Here is a 21,641-nt window from a genome sequence, read left to right on the forward strand (position 1 = left end):
GCAGTGTTGCCCTGTTAGCATGGAGGGTATGTGGCTGTAGTAATCCTGCGCAACTATGCGGACAGCTCAAAGCCGTGGCCTCCTAAGAAACACCTGATCACCTGGGGTGTCAAGTTGGACCTCTACCAGTCTGATATGACCCATCCTAACAGGTAATATTTTGAAGCTGGAATACCCCTTTAAATAGAAGGCCTATGTATTAATGCTTTGTACAATACACAATGCAACACAAGTTTACATCAAGAAACACAGGTTTATTATAAACACGTGAAATAAAGTCAGATTCTGCACATGGTATCAATGATGGTCCTTTGATCCCGATGACCAACGATCTTCAGTTCCTTTAAATTGGGGAAAAAAAATAAAAATAAATGTTAGTGTGATACTATGTTATACTGACTGCCTTAGAGGATTGCTTTATCTGGGGAGTCAGTACTTGAGGTTTCATCTTTATATCAGTGAGAGAGTTCAAGGTAATCATCAATCAATCAACCCCACACAACGTGAAGGGTTATCCAGGTTCAGGGCTGGACATTAGCTCCCCTTCACCATGTACGAATGGAGCATCGGATATTTCCTTACTTCAATACTCCACCAATAAAAGGTAAAGGGGAGCTTCTATCCAGGATCAGCCCTGCACCTGGACAACCCCTTTAAAGGCAGCATAGAGTAGACCAGTTACTTACCATAGGAGGATTGTTCACAGGCCCGGTCTTAAGTCACTGCTGAGGGTCTCTGCACTGGAAAATATAAAACCATCAGGTCAGTTTATAATGCAGTTTGCCACTTACAGGCTATACAGCTGTATATTCTATAGTAACCCGCCACTCCAGCTGCTGTTGCCTGGCTGTCAGTGCAACTCCCATAAGAGCGCATGGAGCATGATGGGAGTAGTTTCAGAACAGCTGGAGTGCCAAAGGTTACCAAATTCATTTTGGAGTAAGAAATAGCTAAAGAACCAGGCAACACCTAAGCTTCCCCCGCTATAGCCTCAGAGATAAGTGGAACGGTTGATGTTGAAATCAGTAGAGTTCATATGGCAGAATCATTTTCATCATTGGTTATAGGGGGTTGAGCACAACTATAGTTTAATTATAATTAAAAACCACTTACATTCATAGCTGCCGACAAGCTTCTGACCTGTGGAGACAGAACAATTAGTGTTTCTTACTCAGAATCAGCAACTTTGAAGCTGAATGTTGAGCGTCTGCATCAGTGTGGGTCAAGTTATCCTCACAAGTAGTTGGAGACCTGATTCACAAGTCATCACTTACAGACTACTGCAAGTCTCGGTACAGTTCACCAGGTCTCCGCTGGCACGCCAAGCAGTCACCATCTGCTAGCACCATGTATCCACATGCAAGGTATACAGAGCAGGTTCACTTTAGAAATGTTAGCAGGCAGTGGAATCTGTATTACGTATAGTTTTGCATTATGACATGTAAGCCATTCCAAGCACAGAAATGGGCCTTTACATCATAAGCCTGTGTCCAAGGGAGTGACCCTCAGCCATCAGAACAAGGCTCCCAGTCATTTACCAGCAGCAGCTCTCACTATAGGGATCAGTGAGGGGAAGCCACCTTCAGGTTTGTGGAAGTTCTAGAAGGCCGAGCATGCAGCGAACACATCAGACGGCAGGGCCTTATAGAACAGTACTTAAGTCATACTCACTTCAGTAACTTTCAGAATTGTGGTGCACAGCTGTATAAGCAGACCCTGGATCTGAGAAAAAGGATTTTATGTCAATATTCTACCTTAAGCAAGCCATGATAAAGTATTGACTGTTATAGATACAGGGACATTACTAAACTAATTTTTTATATATACACACACACACTTTTTTTTATTACTACCAGTGAGGCTTGCAAGTAACCCCCCTAACAAGGAAGTCTGCTATTACGATGTAAATGGTCCTGTTACACGGACTGATGATCAGGCAGATCAGGGACGAGCCTTTGCACAATTGCTCATACCCGCAGTCACCCAACTAATAAGACGCTTGTTCATTATGTCTCCCTGCTGGCATACATACAATATGCAGCAGATGATCCTACCTAAACAGAAATGTATTATTTTCTATGGGGACAAGCGTCCGGTGTATTGACTGCCGCGTGTAGATACAGCACTCAGCTCTGCTGATCAGGAACGTCTGCCTCTTTACAGACAATCTGCCCGTGTAAGAGAACCGCCAAATCCCTTTACCAACAACTAATTAAACCCTGACAATACACCCAAAAGCAAACAGGATACATCAGATAGGAGCGAAAGACTGTTCATCACTGTCAGTCAGATGAACTATGCAGTCATCATATGATCCTGTGCTGCAGAACCTCCATGCAGTCCCAAATTTAAGTTCAAGGAAACTCACCTTTGTTAAAAATCGCCATTACTGACAGAATTCCTAAAAAAAAAAAAAAAAAAAAAAGAGGATTTAGCATGTGACAAAACACCAAGAAATTAAGCACAAGGTGATGAAAAGCACCATCAGTGAAAGGTTCTCCTTCATTCTTATTCAGAGATTCCCATTGATTAAATATTAAATCATCACAGTGCCAGGTAAAGTATAACAGGTTATCCCATGTACTTACCCTGAAGAGGTCCTGAGATTCTGGGGTGGGAGAGAAAAAAATAAAAAAAAAAAAAAAAACTTTGTTAAAGAACTAATGGGTATTAAAAATTAATGCAAAGCTTTGACAGGTTTGCTTCAGTGGCATAGCTTTGTAGGAATACACAGCATCTGACATCCAGATCAGACTGGAAGGACGCCTACTACACCAATAAGGACATAAGATGGAAGCCTCAGTTTTATGGAAAAAAAAAGTTGTCAGAAATCACTTCTGTCCACTACTCTTGAACCATCACTGGCTTTTGTCAGGTCTAGCGTCTTCTGTTACTCAGCAACTTACCAATGGATTGAATCCGATCTGAATGGCAAGACTTCATTGTGCAACTGCTGGAAGAAGAAACACACATGTCAGCAGATACTGGGTAAATATCTATACTAATATGAAGAAAGCCCCTACATTCAGAGACGTTGGTAAACATCATGGGGTCTCAGATGTCCCTACCAACATAGTTATCATATACAAGCTGCCAGGGTAAAATCAATTTAATCTCATTAGAATATTGAGCGGTGCCGAGCATGCCCACTACTGCTCCATTCACCGTCTAGACCAGTGTCCCTCACCTCCAGTCCTCAGGACCCACCTATCGGTCATGTTTTCAGGATTCTTCGTATTGAGCAGGTGATATAATTAGTGTCAATGCACCAAGACTTAGCACAGGTATTCATTCTGTAGGATATTTTGAAATCATGACCAGATGGTGGGCCCCGAGGACTGGAGTTGAGGAACACTGGTCTACACACTGCCGGATAGCCAAGCACAGTACAGTCAGTGAACAGTGGCAGTGTGCTTAACTGCTGCTCCATTTTAATTGGGACTTTGACCCCTCAATGGATGATTGGTGGGCATCCCAGGAGTAAGACCCTCAAAAACAGCAAGTCACCCCATTTACAGTGGCTAACTTTGTATTGCCAGAACACCCCTTTAACCACCTCAGCCCCCAGTGCTTAAACACCCTGAAAGACCAGGCCACTTTTTACACTTCTGACCTACACTACTTTCACCATTTATTGCTCGGTCATGCAACTTACCACCCAAATGAATTTTACCTCCTTTTCTTCTCACTAATAGAGCTTTCATTTGGTGGTATTTCATTGCTGCTGACATTTTTACTTTTTTTGTTATTAATCGAAATTTAACGATTTTTTTGCAAAAAAATGACATTTTTCACTTTCAGTTGTAAAATTTTGCAAAAAAAATGACATCCATATATAAATTTTGCTCTAAATTTATTGTTCTACATGTCTTTGATAAAAAAAAAATGTTTGGGTAAAAAAAAAATGGTTTGGGTAAAAGTTATAGCGTTTACAAACTATGGTACAAAAATGTGAATTTCCGCTTTTTGAAGCAGCTCTGACTTTCTGAGCACCTGTCATGTTTCCTGAGGTTCTACAATGCCCAGACAGTACAAACACCCCACAAATGACCCCATTTCGGAAAGTACACACCCTAAGGTATTCGCTGATGGGGATAGTGAGTTCATAGAACTTTTTATTTTTTGTCACAAGTTAGCGGAAAATGATGATTTTTTTTTTTTTTTTTTTTTTTTTTCTTACAAAGTCTCATATTCCACTAACTTGTGACAAAAAATAAAAACTTCCATGAACTCACTATGCCCATCACGAAATACCTTGGGGTCTCTTCTTTCCAAAATGGGGTCACTTGTGGGGTAGTTATACTGCCCTGGCATTCTAGGGGCCCAAATGTGTGGTAAGGAGTTTGAAATCAAATTCTGTAAAAACTGACCAGTGAAATCCGAAAGGTGCTCTTTGGAATGTGGGCCCCTTTGCCCACCTAGGCTGCAAAAAAGTGTCACACATCTGGTATCTCCGTATTCAGTAGAAGTTGGGGAATGTGTTTTGGGGTGTCATTTTACATATACCCATGCTGGGTGAGATAAATATCTTGGTCAAATGCCAACTTTGTATAAAAAAAATGGGAAAAGTTGTCTTTTGCCAAGATATTTCTCTCACCCAGCATGGGTATATGTAAAAAGACACCCCAAAACACATTCCCCAACTTCTCCTGAATACGGAGATACCAGATGTGTGACACTTTTTTGCAGCCTAGGTGGGCAAAGGGGCCCATATTCCAAAGAGCACCTTTCGGATTTCACTCGTCATTTTTTACAGAATTTGATTTCAAACTCCTTACCACACATTTGGGCCCCTAGAATGCCAGGGCAGTATAACTACCCCACAAGTGACCCCATTTTGGAAAGAATAGACCCCAAGGTATTCGCTGATGGGCATAGTAAGTTCATGGAAGTTTTTATTTTTTGTCACAAGTTAGTGGAATATGAGACTTTGTATGAAAAAAAAAAAAAAAAAAAATCATCATTTTCCACTAACTTGTGACAAAAAATAAAAAAATTCTAGGAACTCGCCATGCCCCTCACGGAATACCTTGGGGTGTCTTCTTTCCAAAATGGGGTCACTTGTGGGGTAGTTATACTGCCCTGGCATTTTCCAGGGGCCCTAATGTGTGGTAAGTAGGTAAATGACCAGTGAAATCCGAAAGGTGCTCTTTGGAATATGGGCCCCTTTGCCCAGCTAGGCTGCAAAAAAGTGTCACACATCTGGTATCTCCGTACTCGGGAGAAGTTGGGGAATGTGTTTTGGGGTGTCTTTTTACATATACCCATGCTGGGTGAGAGAAATATCTTGGCAAAAGACAACTTTTCCCATTTTTTTATACAAAGTTGGCATTTGACCAAGATATTTATCTCACCCAGCATGGGTATATGTAAAAAGACACCCCAAAACACATTCCCCAACTTCTCCTGAGTACGGCGATACCAGATGTGTGACACTTTTTTGCAGCCTAGATGCGCAAAGGGGCCCAAATTCCTTTTAGGAGGGCATTTTTAGACATTTGGATACCAGACTTCTTCTCACGCTTTGGGGCCCCTAGAATGCCAGGGCAGTATAAATACCCCACATGTGACCCCATTTTGGAAAGAAGACACCCCAAGGTATTCAATGAGGGGCATGGCGAGTTCATAGAAATTTTTTTTTTTTGGCACAAGTTAGCGGAAATTGATATTTTTTATTTTTTTCTCACAAAGTCTCCCGTTCCGCTAACTTTGGACAAAAATTTCAATCTTTCATGGACTCAATATGCCCCTCACGGAATACCTGGGGGTGTCTTCTTTCCGAAATGGGGTCACATGTGGGGTATTTATACTGCCCTGGCATTCTAGGGGCCCTAAAGCGTGAGAAGAAGTCTGGAATATAAATGTCTAAAAAATTTTACGCATTTGGATTCCGTGAGGGGTATGGTGAGTTCATGTGAGATTTTATTTTTTGTCACAAGTTAGTGGAATATGAGACTTTGTAAGAAAAAAAAATAATAATTCCGCTAACTTGGGCCAAAAAAATGTCTGAATGGAGCCTTACAGGGGGGGTGATCAATGACAGGGGGGGTGATCAATGACAGGGGGGGTGATCAATGACAGGGGGGGTGATCAATGACAGGGGGGGTGATCAATGACAGGGGGGGTGATCAATGACAGGGGGGGTGATCAATGACAGGGGGGGTGATCAATGACAGGGGGGGTGATCAATGACAGGGGGGGTGATCAGGGAGTCTATATGGGGTGATAACCACAGTCATTTATCACGCCCGTGTAAGGCTTCATTCAGACGTCCGGATGCGTTTTGCGGATCCGATCCATCCATCAGTGGATCCGTAAAAATCATGCGGACGTCTGAATGGAGCTTTACAGGGGGGTGATCAATGACAGGGGGGTAATCAATGACAGGGGGGTAATCAATGACAGGGGGGTAATCAATGACAGGGGGGTAATCAATGACAGGGGGGTAATCAGGGAGTCTATATGGGGTGATAACCACAGTCATTGATCATGCCCCTGTAAGGCTTCATTCAGACGTCCGGATGCGTTTTGCGGATCCGATCCATCTATCAGTGGATCCGTAAAAATCATGCGGACATCTGAATGGAGCTTTACAGGGGGTTGATCAATGACAGGGGGGTAATCAATGACAGGGGGGTGATCAGGGAGTCTATATGGGGTGATCAGGGGTGATTAGGGGTGATCAGGGGCTAATAAGGGGTTAATAAGTGACGGGGGGGGGGGGTGTAGTGTAGTGTAGTGTAGTGGTGCTTGGCGGGACTTTACTGAGCTACCTGTGTCCTCTGGTGGTCGATCCAAACAAATGGGACCACCAGAGGACCAGGTAGCAGGTATATTAGACGCCGTTATCAAAACAGCGTCTAATATACCTGTTAGGGGTTAAAAAAAACACATCTCCAGCCTGCCAGCGAACGATCGCCGCTGGCAGGCTGGAGATCAACTCTCTTACCTTCCGTTCCTGTGAGCGCGCGCGCCTGTGTGCGCGCGTTCACAGGAAATCTCGCGTCTCGCGAGAGGACGCGCCGGCGCGTCCAGGAGGAATGAATCAACCACCTCCAGGACGCGTCTGTGCGTACAGCGGTCCGGAGGTGGTTAAGGGGCTCTCCAGTCTTTGCCAATCCTCAATATAAGGCCTCTTTCACACGACTGTGGCTCAGTGTTTTGCGGTCTGTTTTTTCAAGAATCCGTTCAGTTTTTTGTTTGTTGCTTTTCCGTTCCGTATGGTGCATACAGTAATTACATAGAAAAAATTGGGCTGGGCATAACATTTTCAATAGATGGTTCCAAAAAACAGAACGGATACGGAAGAAATACGGATGCATTTCTGTATTTTTTTTGTGGATCCATGGAACGTGATTTGCGAGCAATAGGACATCTATCTTTCAACGGAATGGAAAAGCTTAAAGGGAACCTGTCACCAGTTTTATGGTGTCCTAACTAAGGGCAACATAAATAAGTGACTGATTCTCTTAGCAAAATGCTGGGTCACTTTCTTTAATTGACCCAGTCAATCTGCCAACATCTTGTATTGAAAAGCTCCAAATCATAATGAGTCCTGAATATTCATGAGCTCTTGACTCCCCGCCTACCTGCTGCTGATTGACAGTAATTTTCCATATGAATCAGCAGCAGGTGGGCAGGGGAGTGGCTATTGCTCTGAATTTAAAAAACGCTGGACTCAAATCAGCTCATTAGCATGCGGCATTTGTGTGTATATTATGAGGTAACCATCTGTCACACCAGTAAGTGAATACATCCAAGGCACTTTATGATTGTATATAATTAGTTCGATTATAATCAAATATCCACATGACAGGATCCCTTTAACACATATGGAGTGCATTCTTTTTTTGCAGAACCATAAGGGTCCATTCACACATCAGTAGTTCTTGGTCCACATCAGTTCCGCAATTTTGGGTCCATCCCTGTTCTGCATTCATTTTAATGGGGCCACAAAAGATGTGGACAGCACACCGTGTGCCACCCCACAAGAGCATTTCCTATTAATGCCTGCAGTCAGACAATAGGCATTTCTATGATAGGACTGGCCATGTGAGGTCCGCAGAACTTTCGGAAGTTTACATGGACCCTTTGTCATCACCAGCTGACTGGCAGGAGTCCAACACACCACTGATCAGTTCAGGTGTGGTTGTCAGCACTGGAACGACCGAGCCATCAACCTTGTAGTTGAGAGGCCATTACAACAGCTGTTCCCATTGAAGTCAATTGAAGCAGCGCTGGAGTAAGGAGCTCCCTCCACTACAAGGCTGACAATGCTGTGAAGGTCCAGCACCAACTTTCAGCATCAGACCCTCACTGATCAGCTAATGATGGCCTACACCTTGAGGATAGGCAGCAAGTAAAGACTTAAACCCTTGAAGCATGCAACATTCACATTGTTGTTACATAAGGTTTTGCTTTTGACTAACAGACTTGCATTCTTACCTGCTTCAGCGCCCAAAAGATGTTCTGACCTGCAAGATTTGAGATGGAGGATTAGAGTTCAGTTCATGGAGAAGTCTAGCTCGTGCCTTAATCTGGCAGGTTCTCAGAAAAAAGTGGAACGGTTGAAGATATAATCATCCTTCATCATATGGCAGAATCAGTTTCATCACTGTAAACCAAGACTAACCAATAGCAGTTTTAATGAAAAGCATGTTACTTACCAGGTTTAGCCAAGCAGTGCCCCGAGCACCTAGAAATGGAGAAGGTGGTTAATGGGGCCAGTGCTGCAAGTAACACCAAGGTAGGAATAAGGTTTGGGGTCAGGTCAGTACTTCTCTAATATTATGCTGGGGCTGCTTATGAATGACAGTTAGGAAGGAGATTCTCCTCTATTGTGTGCGCAGTGGATGGCAGCTAGTCTCTACCCAGAACAGAATAAAGTGGTCTTAAGGCAGAAAATACTCAAAACCAATATAAAATGACTAAATAATATATTGGCAAAAGTCTCATTTTAATATCAGTGTGAGGTTTAGCCATATATTGTCAATTGCATTTACTACTGTAGTGCACCATTTTCTGTGAGCTAGTCTCTACCCACCACATCTGGGAGAACTGCAAACTAGACAGTCAGCAAGCAGAGGAAACTGCTAACAAAAGCCAGATACAAGTAATATAATGGCCAGAACTCGTGTTACTCCTCATGTACACACTATACTACTGATACTTTAAATATCATACTACTAAGAGCCACACTTCATGGTCACATTGCTACCCACAAATCAGCTGAAATCAAACTCCGGCAGACCATCGCCACCATTGTTTGCAAATGTCATACCGCTAGTCGCTGCAACCTTATTACACAGTGAACAGAGGAAGACAACCTACCGTGCCCTTTCACCAGGATCTTCTCCGCAGGCCCTTGAAAAATCGCAGCACTAAAACCACACAGATAAGATCACACAGTAAGTTACGCAGGGTTTAAACACCATGACGGGAAATACTAAAATACAAGATTAAGCGGTCTGCTTCAGTGTTTGTCAAGTTATCCGCACAAACAATTGGAGACCTGATTCATAAAGTCATCATTTACAGACCCCTTCACTTTCAGTTACTTTTACCATGTGTCTAGCACTGATAGTGGGCATGCACTTGTAAGCAACGCCAGTCTGGCAGCTAAACTTGGCACCTCATCTGTTTGCTGTAATAAATTACATACAGCAGCGATCAACATCCTTCAGCTGCTCTGAAACTACAGCTCCCAGCATGCATGAAAGGGATTCTGGGAGTTGTAGTTTCAGAACAGCTAGAGGTTGCCAAACCCTGCCATATAGGCTACGGAAACTGTCCTATCCAAGTAATGGCACTATATAACCTGCACACTACTGTGAAGTGTCAATCACAAGGTCCTCTAATAGCTGCCATTACATAGCAATAAGGGCCACAGATACTTACTCCGGGAGGTCTCCAGTGATGTCCGTTGGGCTGCAGGGCAGGCTACATATGACACATTCCACTTCACGAACGGTTAGGTTGCCTAAAGAAATGGTCAATGATTAGCTACAGCAATAAGGCTGCAAGAGGCTTATACAGTCTTAGGCCTCTTGCACACAAACGTATTTTATGTCCGTTTTTGCAGAAGGTACTCCGTGTGCATTCCATTTCCGTACCACTAAAAGCTAGAACTTGCCCTATTGTTGTCCGCATTACGGACAAGGATAGTACTGTTCTATGAAGGGCCAGCTGTTCCGTTCCACAAAACACGGACATCACCTGTATTTTTTGCGGACCACAAAATACATCGAGTTGTGTGCAAGAGGCCTTAGGATGACTCAGATAGGAGCGAAAGACTGTTCTTCACAGAAGATCAGCTGAACTATGTTTTCATCATAGACATCCTGACAACTAAGGCAGAGTGCTGAAATTATACATACCGGAACGTCCAAGCCCTGTCCCTTCAAGTAAACGACAAGTCTGGAGAGGAGGAAAAAAAAAAATATATACACTGCTCAAAAAAATAACACATCCTAGATCTGAATTAATTAAATATTCTTCTGAAATACTTTGTTCTTTACATAGTTGAATGTGCTGACAACAAAATCACACAAAAATAAAAAAAATGGAAATCAAATTTTTCAACCCATGGAGGTCTGGATTTGGAGTCACACTCAAAATTAAAGTGGAAAAACACACTACAGGCTGATCCAACTTTGATGTAATGTCCTTAAAACAAGTCAAAATGAGGCTCAGTAGTGTGTGTGGCCTCCACGTGCCTGTATGACCTCCCTACAACGCCTGTGCATGCTCCTGATGAGGTGGCTGACGGTCTCCTGAGGGATCTCTTCCCAGACCTGGACTAAAGCATCTGCCAACTCCTGGACAGTCTGTGGTGCAACGTGACGTTGGTGGATAGAGCGAGACATGATGTCCCAGATGTGCTCAATTGGATTCAGGTCTGGGGAACGGGCAGGCCAGTCCATAGCATCAATGCCTTCGTCTTGCAGGAACTGCTGACACACTCCAGCCACATGAGGTCTAGCATTGTCTTGCATTAGGAGGAACACAGGGCCAACCGCACCAGCATATGGTCTCACAAGGGGTCTGAGGATCTTATCTCGGTACCTAATGGCAGTCAGGCTACCTCTGGCGAGCACATGGAGGGCTGTGCGGCCTTCCAAAGAAATGCCACCCCACACCATTACTGACCCAATGCCAAACCGGTCATGCTGGAGGATGTTGCAGGCAGCAGAACGTTCTCCACGGCGTCTCCGGACTCTGTCACATGTGCTCAGTGTGAACCTGCTTTCATCTGTGAAGAGCACAGGGCGCCAGTGGCGAATTTGCCAATATTGGTGTTCTCTGGAAAATGCCAAACGTCCTGCACGGTGTTGGGCTGTCAGCACAACCCCCACCTGTGGACGTCGGGCCCTCATATCACCCTCATGGAGTCTGTTTCTGACCGTTTGAGCAGACACATGCACATTTGTGGCCTGCTGGAGGTCATTTTGCAGGGCTCTGGCAGTGCTCCTCCTGTTCCTCCTTGCACAAAGGCGGAGGTAGCGGTCCTGCTGCTGGGTTGTTGCCCTCCTACACGTCTATTGATGTACTGGCCTGTCTCCTGGTAGTGCCTCCATGCTCTGGACACTACGCTGACAGACACAGCAAACCTTCTTGCCACAGCTTGCATTGATGTGCCATCCTGGATAAGCTGCACTACCTGAGCCACTTGTGTGGGTTGTAGACTCCGTCTCATGCTACCACTAGAGTGAAAGCACCGCCAGCATTCAAAAGTGACCAAAACATCAGCCAGGAAGCATAGGAACTGAGAAGTGATCTGTGGTCACCACCTGCAGAACCACTCCTTTATTGGGGGTGTCTTGCTAATTGCCTATAATTTCCACCTGTTGTCTATGCCATTTGCACAACAGCATGTGAAATTGATTGTCACTCAGTGTTGCTTCCTAAGTGGACAGTTTGATTTCACAGAAGTGTGATTGACTTGGAGTTACATTGTGTTGTTTAAGTGTTCCCTTTATTTTTTTGAGCAGTGTATAAACTGGTATCCATTTTAATAGCAAAGTGTAAACTCAAAAGGAACAGATGAATGGTATCAGAGGTGTTCTAGTAAGATGAAGTTTAATCCCTATTCACCATCCCAGTATAAGGGATTACTATTAGATCAGTGGGGTCTGACTGCTGGGACCCCCTCCAATCACAAGAACTGGGGGTCACAATTCTGAAAGTACAAACGCACAGCCATCTACAGCAGTCTTCTAGAAATAGATCTGCAGCGTGCACGCTTCACCTGCTGGTACATTTGTTTTGAGTGCCCGCAAAGTTATGGGGCCCAGTTCTTACGACTACAGTTTCCATTGGTCGGACCCCCACTGATCTAATAGTCACTCCCTATCTTATGGATAGGAAATAACTTCATCTAACCAGAATTTTGCATTCAAAAGAAACGACAGCTCCCAAGTCAGATAGAGCTAATAAACAAACCTCCATGGGAAAGTCAAGTTTGTAACAGCATCATCATGTTGGGTTTTTGTCCTGAACGTTGCAAAATCCCATTAGTGTGCAGCAGGGAAAAAGCTAGTGCACACGGCCAAACTAATCTCAGTTTTGTCACCTCACCCACTGTAAGGCCTCATGCACACAACTGCATGGATTCTGTGGTCAGCAAAACATGGATTACACGTCCCATTTTTTTTGCAAGCCCACTGACTTTAATGGGTCCATGGGCCACAGTTTGCAGCCAAGTATAGGAGATGTTCTATCTATCCCACAAATCTGACACGTGGAAAGCACGCCGATTTTCCATGTCAGTTCCGCAAAAGACAGAACACATTCTATTCTTGGCCGCTAAACGCAGTCCACAGATCCACTAAAGTCAATGCGGGTATAAAAATGACTATTTTGCAGACCACAAAATATATCAGGTCATATGCAACCATTTCATTTTTCTGCAATTAACGGAATAGTCTGGTTACAAGACGTTACCCCCTAGCCACAGGACAGAGGATAACTACTAAATCTGCAGGGGCCCCACTACTGGGACCTTCACTGATCACAAGAATGGAGTGGCTGTCCTCAGCCATCTGATGCTCCCATAGGAATCAGTGGAGCAGCAGCATGCATTCCGACCAGGTGCTCAAACCATTTCAGGGAGAGCTCCACAGGGTTTGGGGCCCCCATTCTTGTGATCAGTGGGGGTCCTACTGCTGGGGATAGTTTTGTAACTAGAACACCACTTCCACAGTAGGTTCTCAACCTGGTTTATAGACCGCCATCGCTAGTCATTTTATAACCAGAAAAGCTTGCTGCCATGTACACCAGACCTTACATTAGGTCCCGTCACTAACCTACAGTAATACAGTTCTGCGCCAACACTTACCACAGAAGCTTCAAGTCCTCAACTGGCTGCGAGACCTGCAAAAGGTTTATTGCACAATTACAACAAATCCTGCAGCCAACGATTTAATCACACACAGAGCATCGACACATCAGATAGGAGCGAAAGACAAGCGTATTCATCACTGTTCCATCAGCTGAACTATGTGATCATCATTGTGTCTTGAGGAAATTTAACAAAGAACAGACTGTAGTTAAGAAGGTCTGTGGCCAAGTTGTGAAATCCAGGGATAGTCTACATCAGGGCTGGCCAACCTGCGGCTCTCCAGCTGTTGTAAAACTACAATTCCCACCATGCCTTGCTGTAGGCTGATAGTTGTAGGCTGTCTGGGCATGCTGGGAGTTGTAGTTTTGCAACAGCTGGAGAGCCGCAGGTTGGCCAGCCTTGGTCTACATGGTGGCCCAGAAGTATGGAGACACCTGAAATGGAAAAGATAGGAAATGCCATCGTGTGTGGCTAAAAGGGGGGAAATTTGTGAGGCTTAGTCCAACTCTGGCCATTTTGAAAGCCACCATCTTGAAATAAATGCAAGTCAGATTTGGATTTCTCAGATACATGTGGCAAATCCACCCATTCCCATTTGAGAATATATTGACTTGGTTCCAAGATGGTGGCTTCCAAAATTTCTGCCGGGATGGTTAGAGGCCCAAAACATGACTGGAAGTGTCAGCCAAACCAGAGACACTCCTTTGCAGACTGCACTGTTCCTCATTAGTACAGAGTAATGATCGGGTTGGCCGAGAGACCTTTGACGGAGCTCTTGAAAGGCACTTGTTCTCCTGGTGGAGAACATTTAGAGGAACAGTACCATCCAAGTGCTGCTTCAAAGGCATGTCAACAAGCCAACTAGAAGCCTGCACTGTATGGATGAGCAGCAAGAACTATGAAGTCAACTAATGGAAGTACCTGGTTTGGCTGTCATCTAGTCAACTGAAGGATCTCATGGATCAGGTTGTTGTACCCCCTATAGGTAGGCTGTCAGCTTTCTCTTCTGACGGAAAGCCCTTCTGCATCACTTTGCCAGAGAACACTGCATGTGAGACTCCATACACCACCCGGGCCTCAGCAAGACAACAGCACCTCCCCTGATCTTCAGCACAAGTGTTGCTGGTCACTATTCCTACAGACGCCCATTTCACAACTCAAAATTCAAGCAACTGAAGTCTTACCATAACAATGCAGTTTTTTAATAAATTACAGACACCAACCTTCAAGCGCTGACTCCGCCATCTTGGGTTTAAGCAGCCATTCTTGAGCTAAAAAACGAAAAACATGTTGAATAAGCACGGCCCACGCTCAAGTCCTCCACAGCATTTACCTACACTGCATCAGCACAAGAACTGTCCCTCATTCTTTTTCAGAGAGATTCCCATTGATTAAATCAAGTCATCATACACAGCGTCATAAGAAGTCCGTATATTAAAAGAAGCAAACTTACCCACATGCCTGACATCACCAGACCTGGAAGAAAAGAACCAAGCGTCACAAAGGAGAAATATCTGTCCATAGACACAAAGTGACGAGCGTCTAATGCCTCAGAATAAGTATTGGTGGTAAGCTCTCTCGTCATCCTGACAGTCAAGAGTAGCAAATAGGCGTCATCAGCGGCATCAGAGCGGCCTGGTTTATGTCACTGCAGATGGACTGTTCCCAAACACTAAGGGGGTCACTTATGACTCCCTACCCCAGTTTCTGGTGAAAAAGTCACACTGCACAGTTCTACTTTTTAAATGCTGGTGCACCTAAATTTAAGCCCATACAACACTGAGAAGTGGCGGGGTGTGCGCGTGACAGAGGCAGGACGATCAGCCCCGGCATTCAATCCTACCAGCGTAAATGGCGATTGAAACCTACTTCAGTCCAGGAGTGGATTTAACACTCAGATAACAGCTCATCACAAATGAAGAGCATCCTCCAGGATTGCAGGGGATGGAAATTTGAAAAAAATGCATGGCACAAATGTCAATGATGTAGGCCGGCTACACGGCGCGGTCCTAATCCTTTAATTAGAACCCCCTGTGGCTCGTACATTAGCATGGTACATGACCAAGTCCTGTGCTCGTACCCAGAGACACCACAGACGAGCCACAGTATCGCAAAACTTGCCAAAATGGTGGCACCTGCTCAAAACAAGTTTTATGCACTTAAAGGGGTCTGACTGGTACATCCGACAAAATGTCCTATAAAAGCATATGGGCAGCGGCTCATGCATTACTCTTAGCCTGTTTATACATTATATTCATAGGGAGTTATGCGCCCAATGGAGGCCTGAAAAAGGGCTGCAGCACAAAAAAAATATCTATATATTCTACATTTTTAAGCCAACACCTGGATCTGAATATTTTTGTAATTGCATGTCATAAAAAAATGTAGCATAGCTACAGAGCTATTCAATACTGTATCTGTAGCGCCATTTCTATACACCTCAGAGGTGGTCGCACACACAACTGGAATTTGTAGGTGGCAGCATGACGGCAGTACTGCATATCACCCCATTAAGTTAAATGGAAGATGGAACTTCAAGCAATTGATGTCCACACTGATTCAACTTTATTCTGGCTGCTACAAGATACAAGGTCAGGACGCCCTCCCTTGACATCCATATGGGCAGGGGCAAACAATAGGACATGTTCCATAATTTACAGAATGGCCGAACGGATGACATCTGTGTGCGGTTTGCATTTTTTGCGGCCCCACGTCTGAACCACAAAAAAATAAAATGCGGATTGTACGTGGACCAAAAATATGTCTGTGTACCTGGGGCCTAAGGGCTCATGTATATGAGTGGTTTTAGGATCTGTGCTGTACACCAATGTCCTACCGCCCTGGGTGCCGTATTTTCATGGCAACCCGACGCCTCCATCTTACATATACACGCCCAGCTGAGCGGGCTGAATAGGGGCAGCTATGGTGGCGGCTGATCTCAGAGAACAAAAGGATTGGGCATGCTGAAATCCAGCTCATCCTTCTCTCCCTGGACAAGACATTTGACATCAGGGGAAAGTCAAGAGGCCCACTAAAAGAAGACACCATGCACCTGCTTCATACTGATCACCCTATAATCGCCCATTTTTACCCTGACAAAAAAAGGCGTATTCTTTAACTCAATTTTCATAGAAAACATTTTTGAAATAATTTTTGGCTGTTTTTAATTTTTGATCTCAGCAGTACTGTACCACTGAAAATTAAATACCAAATATTGTATCAGTCATGACAGAGAAGAAAAACGTACATAGATAGGTAACCCATTGTTATTTTACTGCTGCTGTTGTGATGGAGCTATGTTATCTGCTAGTATAATAGTATATTAATAGAATACTGGAAAAAAGCGCTTCCGTTTTGTCCCCATTCATTGTCAATAGGGATAAAACGTAACTGAACAGAACTTAATGCTCCAAAATGCATTCCGTTGCGTTCCTACACCAGAGAGCAAACTGCAGCATGCTGCAGGTTCTCTTTCCGTCATGGGATGTAGAGCAAGACGGATCCATCATGACCCCCAATGTAAGTCAATGGGGACGGATCAGTTTTCTCTGACACAATAGAAAACGGATCCGTCCCCCATTGACTTTCAATGAAGTTCATGACGGATCCGTCTTGGCCATGTTACAGATAATGCAAATGCATCTGTTCAGAACTGATGCAGGCGGTTGTATATCAGTAACGGAAGCGTTTTTGCTGAAAAAGCTCGATTGTTCCCTTGATAGCAGGTACAATTTTAACCCCTACTTACCATAATTGCTAATTTTCACAGTATAAGTGCTGGCCATGGGCGGGACAATGGCGGACGGCTTCTGCACATCCGTAGTCTCTCCTGCCTGTTGGAAATTTCTGTCTCCAGTTTCCGTTGCTCCACAAACAGGACATCTCGTACCCTCTTCCTGGTGGCCTTCTCCAGCAGCTGCTTCACTTCTTCAAGATCCTTCTGGAGCTGGGGGGGGGGGGAATAGGAATATACTTCAAATCAGATGGGGCTCACATGACTGCACGTACAGATCTGGACGCGGAGAACAGCACAACCAATCAAATCCTCTGCCTTCCTTCATGAACATATAGGAAGTTTTTTTCACCCTGTGAATGTGGTTTTAGAAAAGAATCCCACTGAATTGCATCTATTGTTTGGTGGGGTTTTAGTGCAGAACTTTTGCCAAAAATCTGCATCGTGTGACCCTGGTCTTGATCCGGGTATTAATGGAAAAACTATTAGGTCAGGTTCACACAATGTTTAACAGCACATCACAAAATGCCTACAAAAAAAAAAAGCTAAAATTTTTTATGGTGCATTTGATTTTTTTTTTTTTTGGGCAAATGTAAGAAGTCTATAGGAAGAAAAGAAAAAAAAAAAAAAAAAAAAAAAAAAAAAAAAAAGGCCCCAGAGCATGGGGTATTTACAAAAATAGCCACAAACCAAACCTCTCTAGAGATACACATTTCCAGAGAACAGTGTTTTCTCAAACCTGTGGTTCTTACGTCTGTACAAAACTACAACTCCCAGCATGACCGTAGTCCTGAGCCCCCAGGTCTTCCTCACTGAATGACCGCAGTGAGGGGTTTGAATGAAGCTGTGATTGAACATGTGCTCCATTCAATGTCTATGGGCCGATACACAGGGGCCGGGCTGTGACAGGGAAGGAACTGTTTGTTCCCGATAATTACCCACTAGTTGGCGGTATTTGCATGCAGCAGTCATTCCCTCTGTAGGGAGATGAATGATGGCCACATTTACAATGGGCAATTATTGGGAACGAGGGATCATACCAACATTACCGGACCTGTAAAAAAAAAAACTGAACAAAAATGGTTGTGTGCATGAGCCCTTACGCTGCTGCCCCATTGCCAGCCGATTCCGGGCCCCGCAGGACCAGAAAGTAGCTTGGTCTCATGCCCACTGCAGCCAATCAAGGGCCTCAGCGGTTATGGGACCAAGCTGCTTCCTGGTCCTGCGGGGACAGGAATCGGGCCAGAACAGGACACAATGGGGTTGCAGACGGGGAGCGGTTTATGGGTCGAGGTTTTGTCTCAGTAGGGTTTACCCCAAGATAAGTCCAAAAAGAACTGAAATGCTACAGTTTTTCATTCAGAAAGTGCAAATATAAGAAATCTCATCCACACACTGAGAAAACACAGACATTCTATTCTTTGCAGGGACCGCGGAACAGAACGGCAACTCCGTGTGCTGTCTGCATCTTTGAAAGAATGGGTCCGCACCAAAATTGCAGAACGGATGCGGACCCAGAATTATGCTCTTGTGAATGCAGCCTAAGGGCTCGTTCACACCACCGTTGGTGTCCCGTTCACCGTTCTGTTGTCATTCCGCTTCACGGATGCGGACCCATTCATTTCAATGGGTCCACAAACCTGGAGATGCGGAACGAAAGCACGGAACACTACGGAGTGCTTTCTGGGGTTCCGTGCCTCCGCACCGCAAAAAGATAGAGTATGTGCTTTTTTTTGCGGACCCATTCAAGTGAATGGGTCTGCGATCCCCATGCGCCTGCCCCACGGAAGGTGCCCGTGCATTGCGGACTGCAATCTGCGGGTCACAGCACGTGCACGGGACACCAACGTTAATGTGAACGAGCCCTAAAATTGTAAATTGCCCGCGGTGCAGATTTTATATCCTATTCAGGCTGTAAACCACGGATCCACAAAACTCAGACCCCCTCCCATGTGCACTCCGCGTTTTTCCTCACCCCCATCAGTAGAACGGATTATTCTCATCCACAGTATGGACCCCAATAGGTTCTGTAATTTGCTGAAACGGTCATACAGATCCGCAAATAGATACGACTGTGCGAACGGCTCCATAGAAACGAATGGGTCAGATTGTTCTGTGCAAAAACCGCAGAGTTGTGTGCATAAAGACCAACTCTACAGACCTGCAAAAGGACATCCTTAAAGGGGCGCACTCTTAAAGGGACACATGCATCGCAAAGATATCTGCCGCCATTTATCAGTTTTGAATATCATCTGTCTTATCCCGCACATGTCTCGTGGACCATAATAACGCAAGGTAGGACCTATGCAGAGCCCCCATTTATAATGTGTATACCCCCTAATAGGGCATATGGCCAGGGGTCTCCTTTATGAGAAGCCCCTTTAAGTGGCACCCTCGTCTGCAGACAGTGAGCACAAGGCAGCACCTTCATCCCTAGAGAAGAGCACAGTGACAGTAACCTTAGGAGATCGGACCCCAGCAGCTGCCTTACCTCCAGTAGAGCAGAATCCATGGCGGGAAAGGCGATCTAGACCGAAACCCCAAATACCAGAATTTATATGAATTTACTTAGCGGCGGCCATTTTCCCGAAGATAAAAAAAAACTAGGAAACAACAGGAAAGGACACGGGAAAATGGCGCCGTAAAATAAAAAGAAGCTAAGACTGATGTAAAGGACAGGTGAACCTCTAGGGCTTTGCGCGCAGACTTCTAGGACACGTGATCACGCTAAGCGTAGCAGGTTAGAGTGTGGCGGCTGTGTCTGCCAGTGGGTGTGCGCAACCGAACTTCAACCTTCTTTCACTGCTGTATTCACACGGTGCGGTCATATCGTGGTTTCAGCTATGCGAATTCCTCCTCAGCAGCGCGGTCTTCACAACAGATGTAAAGAAAATAAATAAAACAATTATTTTTATTTTTTTTAAACAGGGAAAAAACACATTTATATGTGTCAAGTCTGGGTTTCCATGATGTTGCATTCCCGCAGCTGCAGTAGCATATGCATGCACAAATTATCTGAAGTATTACCTTCAAAATTGTGCAGCCATTGCGGGTTGCGGCAGCCGTGTTGCATCCGCCTCATGGAAGCGGTCTGAGGCGCAGGTGACATGCCCACTCTGATGAAGGCGGGGGGTGGGGGCTACACAGCGACATGAAAATCGGAATGTTGCATTGCAACATCTTACCTAAAGTTTCCTGCAAAAACCGGTCTTGGATTTTAGACCACAAGGCACACGACATCATAGAACACGTTAGTCATGTGCGTCTGCGACTTGCCTGTGAAACTTTCTGCGAGCAAATGTTTTTGTTCGCGCTACACGCCACCGTGTACCCGCAGTCTGCACGTCTGCGATTTGTCTCGGTGAAATACCCCAAAAATTTTCCGATGCGTCGCACATGACTTGCGTTGAACTCGATGCTGGTGATGTGTCGAAAAAATCCAAGTGTAGATTTTACACGACGTGTAGTAATGCAGCCACCTTCATTACCGTTACTAGTGACTTGGGGTGAGCAAAGCGATTTGTTACCCCCCCCCCCCGGATTAACAGGGCCGGACCCTGACAATCTGGCACTTCGAATAGCGGCGGATACATCATGGACCAGTTCATGCTCCTCTACCCAGAAGTGTAGCGGCACACGCACAGTTGCTGCTGTGGTAGTGAAAACAGAGTCTCTGCGCTTGTGCCGTCACTCAGACCGGCAGCGCAGACGCCAGTTTCTCAGGACCGGTTGAGAGATGTCCTGACCAGCAGGGACACCCCCTTATGGGCGAATGGCCCTGGTTGATGAGACTAATGGATTTGCTCATCCCTACTAGTGATGCCATCTTGGTGCTGTGTATCCCTATCCTGAACTACCGCCATAATATAGCGGCCCTAGCCACACAAGGCCCCGCCATACGCTGCAGGATTTTTATTTTTTTATTCCGTACAATTTCAACAGAAGGAAAAAAAAAATCCTTACACTGACAATATAATGGTGGGACATATTTATTCTCAGAAGCATCATGTCTAGACATGGGGGGCATTTCAGTATTTCACTATTCATGGCCTATACTCAGGGTAGGCTATCAATATCTGAGCAGTGGGGGTCCAGCACAACACAGCTCTGTCCATTGTATAAAGATGGAGTAGGGTACAGCGCACAGTCACCGACGTGAACAGAAGCGTAGTAACCGCCGCTACACAGCAGCCAGAGATCCAAGCGAACCCCAAAACATCCTATCTGCTATTGATCGGCCATTAGGGTACCGCCATATGGTCAGGTTTCTGCATGCCGTTTTAGGCTACTTTCACATCAGTGTTTTTGCTGTCCGGAATGGGATATCAAAACCACAGCAGACCACTTCCGTTGCAAAGTAGATGTAGTTGTATTATATCGAAAATGAAGAAACCGGATTCGGCACCAAAACCATTCTAAGTCAATGGGCACCAGATCCGTTTTTTGTGTTCCGAAAAAAAAACTGATCTGGCACCATTGACTTACATGGTTTTCGGCTTGTTCAGTTTCCTATGCCGCACACAAAAACGCTGCTTGCGTCAAGTTTGTATCCGGCGTCGGAACTCAACA

At 44.9% G+C, this 21,641-nt stretch overlaps 1 protein-coding gene, 1 long non-coding RNA gene and 9 other non-coding genes across 12 annotated transcripts in view; all 11 read right to left on the bottom strand.

Moving 5' to 3' along the window:
• The window catches only part of LOC120979473 (calcyclin binding protein), a 44,206-nt gene extending 24,566 nt beyond the window's left edge, over positions 1-19,640 (bottom strand). The window contains exons 1-2 of the mRNA XM_040408258.1: positions 19,564-19,640; positions 17,173-17,285 (exon numbers count right to left, since the gene is read on the bottom strand). Coding sequence (XP_040264192.1) covers positions 17,173-17,285; positions 19,564-19,584 — 134 coding nt within the window. The 5' untranslated portion in view covers positions 19,585-19,640. The remainder of the gene's footprint in view (positions 1-17,172; positions 17,286-19,563) is intronic.
• LOC120979475 lies at positions 228-14,960 on the bottom strand. Of its 2 annotated transcripts, XR_005774293.1 has the most exons (15): positions 14,793-14,960; positions 14,563-14,610; positions 13,337-13,371; positions 10,377-10,416; positions 9,898-9,979; positions 9,331-9,380; positions 8,667-8,695; positions 8,446-8,474; positions 2,907-2,953; positions 2,589-2,608; positions 2,369-2,401; positions 1,672-1,722; positions 1,114-1,140; positions 687-740; positions 228-341 (listed from the first exon to the last, which is right to left on the bottom strand). It is a non-coding gene; the product is annotated as an uncharacterized LOC120979475 (long non-coding RNA). The 2 variants fall into 2 exon arrangements; XR_005774294.1 differs by lacking the exons at positions 13,337-13,371; positions 14,563-14,610; positions 14,793-14,960 and adding an exon at positions 12,442-12,687.
• Positions 988-1,063, bottom strand: LOC120979913. Its single transcript, XR_005774411.1, has one exon. It is a non-coding gene; the product is annotated as a small nucleolar RNA SNORD47 (small nucleolar RNA).
• On the bottom strand, positions 2,243-2,319 carry LOC120979924. The gene has a single exon (XR_005774424.1). It is a non-coding gene; the product is annotated as a small nucleolar RNA snR60/Z15/Z230/Z193/J17 (small nucleolar RNA).
• LOC120979905 lies at positions 2,478-2,554 on the bottom strand. The gene has a single exon (XR_005774404.1). It is a non-coding gene; the product is annotated as a small nucleolar RNA SNORD79 (small nucleolar RNA).
• Positions 2,796-2,867, bottom strand: LOC120979943. Its single transcript, XR_005774442.1, has one exon. It is a non-coding gene; the product is annotated as a small nucleolar RNA SNORD75 (small nucleolar RNA).
• LOC120979919 lies at positions 3,017-3,098 on the bottom strand. Its single transcript, XR_005774418.1, has one exon. It is a non-coding gene; the product is annotated as a small nucleolar RNA SNORD74 (small nucleolar RNA).
• Positions 8,545-8,620, bottom strand: LOC120979915. Its single transcript, XR_005774413.1, has one exon. It is a non-coding gene; the product is annotated as a small nucleolar RNA SNORD47 (small nucleolar RNA).
• On the bottom strand, positions 10,267-10,342 carry LOC120979922. Its single transcript, XR_005774422.1, has one exon. It is a non-coding gene; the product is annotated as a small nucleolar RNA snR60/Z15/Z230/Z193/J17 (small nucleolar RNA).
• Positions 13,438-13,518, bottom strand: LOC120979920. The gene has a single exon (XR_005774419.1). It is a non-coding gene; the product is annotated as a small nucleolar RNA snR60/Z15/Z230/Z193/J17 (small nucleolar RNA).
• Positions 14,676-14,755, bottom strand: LOC120979902. Its single transcript, XR_005774401.1, has one exon. It is a non-coding gene; the product is annotated as a small nucleolar RNA SNORD79 (small nucleolar RNA).
• Positions 19,641-21,641: the final 2,001 nt, after the last annotated feature.

Source organism: Bufo bufo, chromosome 9 (assembly GCF_905171765.1).
Source record: "Bufo bufo chromosome 9, aBufBuf1.1, whole genome shotgun sequence".
Lineage (NCBI taxonomy): Eukaryota > Metazoa > Chordata > Amphibia > Anura > Bufonidae > Bufo > Bufo bufo.